The sequence below is a fragment of the Salvia splendens genome, chromosome 7, assembly GCF_004379255.2.
Source record: "Salvia splendens isolate huo1 chromosome 7, SspV2, whole genome shotgun sequence".
NCBI classification, from domain to species: Eukaryota; Viridiplantae; Streptophyta; class Magnoliopsida; order Lamiales; family Lamiaceae; genus Salvia; species Salvia splendens.
Genome location: NC_056038.1, coordinates 13,267,836 through 13,273,562, shown reverse-complemented (window position 1 = coordinate 13,273,562; position 5,727 = coordinate 13,267,836). Strand labels below are relative to the sequence as shown.

The 5,727-nt window shown below is 39.9% G+C and overlaps 1 protein-coding gene across 1 annotated transcript; it reads right to left on the bottom strand.

Moving 5' to 3' along the window:
* Positions 1-550: 550 nt before the first annotated feature.
* LOC121811219 (NDR1/HIN1-like protein 6) lies at positions 551-1,507 on the bottom strand. Its single transcript, XM_042212030.1, has one exon. It carries the CDS (start codon positions 1,429-1,431, stop codon positions 652-654), a length of 780 nt encoding a protein of 259 aa, XP_042067964.1. The 5' UTR covers positions 1,432-1,507; the 3' UTR covers positions 551-651.
* Between the last annotated feature and the right edge of the window lie 4,220 nt (positions 1,508-5,727).

The window sequence follows — 5,727 nt, the reverse complement described above, 5'->3', positions numbered from 1 at the left end:
ACTCCTTTGCAATTACAATGAACTCACACTCACACTCTACCGCTCACAACCGCTCGCTATCTTGAGAATTAATCTCTCTGGGTGTGTGTGTATATGGTGTAATTCTGCTACTTCACTACTGAGCTCTATCGAGCTATTTATACAAGATGCAATCAAGAAATAAAATCCAACTAACTCTATTTCCCAAAGTTAGTTATAACCGCTACTCGGCTCAAAACCGAACTCTTCCTTCTCGGCTAGTTCCAGCTCAAAGCCGAGCTTCCTTCTTCTGCCTTCTTCTTCTCGGCTAGTTCCAGGCTAGTTCCAGCTCGGTAAGCCGAGCTTACCGAACTCCTTTCACCGAACTCCTTTCTAGCCGAACTCCTTTCTAGCCGAACTCCTTTCTAGCCGAGCTAGCTCAAAGCCGAGCTTCATTTCTTGATCTCTTCTTTGAGCTGCAGCTCGGCTCCACCACTCGATCAAATCAGTAGTTTGCATGGACACACTTCCACACAGTATGTATATACCGCGCTGTTTAAAATTTCTAAATCTTATCACAAAATAACCAAAATGGCAAAAACAACATATAAACGTAGATTCAAAAAATTTATAAGTATTGAACAACAACAAAAAATCAGTATATATTTTGTCACACTTTTATGCATGTAGTAATCAGAAAGTCCATTTGATGATCTTAATTCTGGGATCAACTTTGCACTTTGCTTTGGAAGTCGTTGCAAGCGACGCCGTTTTGCCAGTAGGAATTGTGATCCTAATCCCTTCGCACGTAACCCTGATTTCCACCTTTTTCGTTTTTATCTTCCCAATTTTGACCTTCACCTTCGTATCCAGCTGAATCTTCAGCGGCAGATTCCTGCTCTTCACGCTCGATTTCAGCGCCGTCGTGTCGGCGGCGGCGTCGATCGGAGAGTTCGAGCTCCCGATCGTGGCTCTCAGCGTCGTCACGTTCCTCTTGCCGTGCGCGAACGCCGCAATCGATCCGTCGCCGATGTCGACGCCGCCGGAGAGGATCCGGATCGAGGTTTTGTCGTAGAAGAAGGCGATGTCGCTGTTCCGATTGCGCGCGATGATGGTGACGGTGAAGGCGGAGGTCACGGCGGTGTCGGTGAGGTTGAATCTGGCGAGCTGGAGCGAGGAGACGGAGAAGGACGGGCGCTGGGGGCGGTAGACGACGTAGAACACGGCGGCGGCGGCGGCGGCTAGGAGGAGGAGGAGGATGATTAGGAGAGTCGTCCAGAGGCAGATGGAGCAGCAGCAGCTCCGGCGGTGGCCTCGCCGCGGCGGCCGAGGGCGGTAGGCCGGCCGATTCGCGTTGTAGAGCTGTGCTTTGGTCGCCGGAAATGTAGGTTTGGCTACGCCGTTGGCGGTGGTGGGGGCGGCGGTGCCGCCGTTGGCGGTGGGCTTTGCTGCTGGATATACTCTGTCTGTCATGTGGAGAGAATAATTTTTTTTCCGGTTTTGGATGAATATAAGAAGACGGATTGAGAGCTACCTACTAATTCCCATCCATAATCTATATTCCTTTTGAATTAATCATTTTAAATATAAGGAGGAGGCTTTCGATTTAAAACCTAAAATAATACCAAGATATAATCTAATATTGAGTTTTGAGATTATTTTAATTAGTTAGATATGACTAATTATCTCATGATTATTCATTTAGGATTGAGTTATGGAATTGAATCTCTTGAACCACACACTACAAATTTAATCTCGGAATACAATCTTGCAAATCGAATACCCCATAATGCACTACTAATTAATCATATAGAGATCGATTTGTTTAATATTCGATGTGTCTAAATTCCAATTTTGACAATCGCCTATAATAAACATGGAAGTAGTCGTATACATTTTTCCTAAAATATTCTCCAAATATTACGACATTGTATCTATAAATGATTTTATGATACTCCCTCCATCTATAATAGAAATCACATTTGGTGCGGGTACGAGTTTTAAGAAATATAAATAATAGTGAATTAAAAGAATTAGTAGAATATGATATTTATTTTTTATATTAATTTTATGTAGAATGTGAATGAAGTGAGTTGATGGAATATGAGATTTATTTACCATTTATAGTAAAAATAAAATGTGACCCTTATTATGGAATGAATTAAAATAATAAAATATTACTTCTACTGTGGTACGAGAGGAGTATATTACTAATTGTATAAATCAGAATATAAAGATTAATAAGCGTCGATAAATCTAGATTCAAATTGGGTCTGTTTTCATTACCTTGTAAATGAATATTTCTACTATATTTAAATGAGCATAGAATTTATTACTCCGTTTCAGATAATTCGTCTCACTTTGATCGGGCACGAGTTTTAAGAAATGTAATGAAAAGTGAGTTGAAAAAGTTAGTGGAATGTGGATCCTACTTTTATATATATTAGTTTTATAGTAATAAAATGTGAATAGGAATAAGTTAGTGAAATATGTGATCCATTATAAAAAAATGTTAAAAGTGAAATATGAAAAATTAGGATCGAAATGGAAAAATGAGACAAATTATAACAGCGAGTAGGAAAAGTGTGTACTATTTGAAACGTGAGACCAACTAATCGGAATATTTGTAGATGAATATAAAAGGATGCATCCAGCTCACCTACGGTGGGGGTCCACTTTCTTTGGAGTAAAAATTTAATAATGTGAATCGGATAATGATTAATTCTTGGGATGAGGTTGAAACCTGTACTCCCTGTGTCTGCGAATATGATCCCATTTTTTTTATTTTAATCCGTCCGCAAATATGAATCTCAGTTTATTTTTCTCACTTTTCACTAACTTATCTCACTCATATTTTATTTAAAATTAATATATATATATAAATGAGACTCATATTCCATTAACTTTTTTTCACCCATTTTTTTTAACATTTTTTAAAACTCCTACCGCCTATAAATGAGACTCCTAATGGCGGACGGAGGGAGTACATTTCAAATTCCAAATATTGTGATTTTCACCACACGCACATACAATCAAAGAACATTAAAATTGAGATGTTCATCCACTTTAGATAACCAAAATACAAATTAATCACCTTCATTAAAGGTTAATACATTGAACTAATTTAACACCCACGTCTGCTTATTTCATGATTTTAATTGATTTTCTACTAAATTAGATGACTTGTTTAAGTGGACTCCCCTCGTCAACTTTAATTTTCGTGCCCGTCTCTCTGTCTGATTCAATCATTCAAATGCATAAATGTATTTAATTCTAGTCAAGAAGATTCCCAACACATACAAAGAAGTTTGCACAAAAACTGGACAAAAATTACCCAATAAAGTGAAACAAATCAGATAGGTATGCACCAAATCTTCGTTTGCCCGTATTTTTTCGTCTCATTTTGTGGTTTTTACTAATATTTTTAAATTTGTTAAATATGTACATATTATCTAAATCAAAATTATCTAGTAAGATCACTTATAATAATTGAAATAATGTTGTCAAACAGTAAAAGTAAAGTAAAACAAGTGCAAAATCATATTGCACGATCATATTTAATCAGTTTGTAGTACGTTCAAACTCAAATTAAAAAGGAGTATATCAATTAGATCATATTTAAATAATTTTATTTATTACAACATACATAACTCAAATTTACAAGGAATGCTTTGAAACGAAAACAATGAAAGGTTAGCCGTAACAAATGAAAGCGAGAGAGTAACCCTGCACCCTCCCTCACCTAATTATTTGCTTGCCGTTTATCCAAACCAAATAACAATCTATAGCAAATTTCAATAATAAGCTAATATAAATAGGCTAATTACATTTTACTAATATTCAATCAATTACAAATTATATAGGGTGAGTTTCAAAAGAATTTTTTTTTATCATGAGAATCTCTATATTGAATCTACAAATTAAGGGAAGAACTTTAATGCGTGCGCACACAGTTCATTAACGATCAATTAGTGTATTCATTAAGAACACAAATAATCACGCATATGAAAATATAAAGTCTAAGAACATGAATTCTACATATAAAAATAAATTATCCTTATTGATGGGGTACGTACTAAACAAGCCCAATAGCAGTGACGGCCCATCAGCCCAAAGCCCAAGGAAGAGTATCAGTTCGGCATTACCAAAGAGTTCGGCCCCAGCCTACAGCTCGGTAAAAGCCGACCAATCAAGCTCTACTCTCAGATCGGCAAAAGCTGCTCGGCAATAGTTCAGCAGTTCGGTCTCAGTATTCGACCGAACTGGGAGATAGTGGACTCATGCAGAACCTCCACGACCTCCACTACACGATCTATTTAGTGGTGTCAACTCATGCAGGATCTCATGCAGGATAGCGGACCAAACAAAGAGATAGTGGACCCATGCAGGATCTCATGACCTCCACGACATCCACGACCTAGTTAGTGGTGATGCAAGCCACGATCTTAGTTCAATGTATAAATAGAACTTAGATCAGATAGACTGAGAAAAAAGCTCTCTAGACATCAAATAACATATAGCAAGTCTGTATTTGTAAGCTGTAAACCAGATCAAGCAATACAATCTTGCCCTCCTTTCTTCCCGTGGACGTAGATTTACCTCAGTAAATCGAACCACGTAATTCCTTGTGTCGTGATCTATATTTTTTTACCCGCATTTATTACTATCAAAAATTCGCCCAACCATCACTGGCGCCGTCTGTGGGAAACAGAGAACCAAATTTGTGATAAAGCGAATTTTTGACCCTTTTTCCACCCCAAAAAAAAAAAAAAATGCATACCAGATCACGTAACACCCATAATACCGTTCGTGATAACCATGAGGAAGCTAGTCCAGCCCGCAGATCTGGAAAACAGCCTCGGGAGAAATCTACTTCCAGTTCTCACGGAGAAGGAACAAGCCGCTCAAAGACTCATCGCACCGAGTCTTCCCAGCAGCCCGATTTGAACGAGGCTGTCAAGTTGTTTTTGGCCGAGAAGCAGGAAGAGTTCTTAATTTTCCTGCAAAAGGGCCAAAAGCCGGAGACGAAAACGGTGGATTCTCCCTCCTCATCCAGACATGAAAGTCACTACCGCAGTAGTAGTGCCGTGTCTTCCAGGAAGAAGAATCCTCAACCCCGACATGTTCCTGTTCCTCCTCGGTACCGGAATCACAGGAGAACTCCATCTCCTCCATACCGAAGAGATGTCGGGTTCGCCATGTACGGAGCATTGAAGACTCCGTTCTCGGACGATATCACCCGAACTCCCTTGCCACAGAACTACCGAACTCCGTCGATGACTTATGACGGGTTAGTGAATCCTCATGACTTCCTGGGACGCTATCAGTATAACATGGCGAACCAGGGTCTCAATGAGGTCCATATGTGCAAGCTGTTTCCCGAGCTGCTTATCGGGAACGCCAGAAGGTGGTTCGATAGCCTCCCCCAAGGCAGCATTAGATCTTACCGAGATTTAATGGATGCTTTCCACAGGAGGTTCTTTCAGAAAGCGGAAGCCCGAATCACTTCGGCTCAGCTGCTTTCTATACGTCAAGGTCGCGACGAAAAGATCAGCGACTTTATGACGAGATTCCACAAGGAATGCCTACAAGTAGATGACCTCAATGATCTACTTGTCATTTCGGCATTCCAAAATGGAATCCTGCCCGGAGCTCTCTACAGAAAGCTCGTGGAATGCAGTCCGCAAACAGCTCAAGAGATGTGGGACATTGCGGACCAGTTCTCCCGTGCCGATGAGGCAGACCGTCGCAAACGGTCTTTAGACAGCT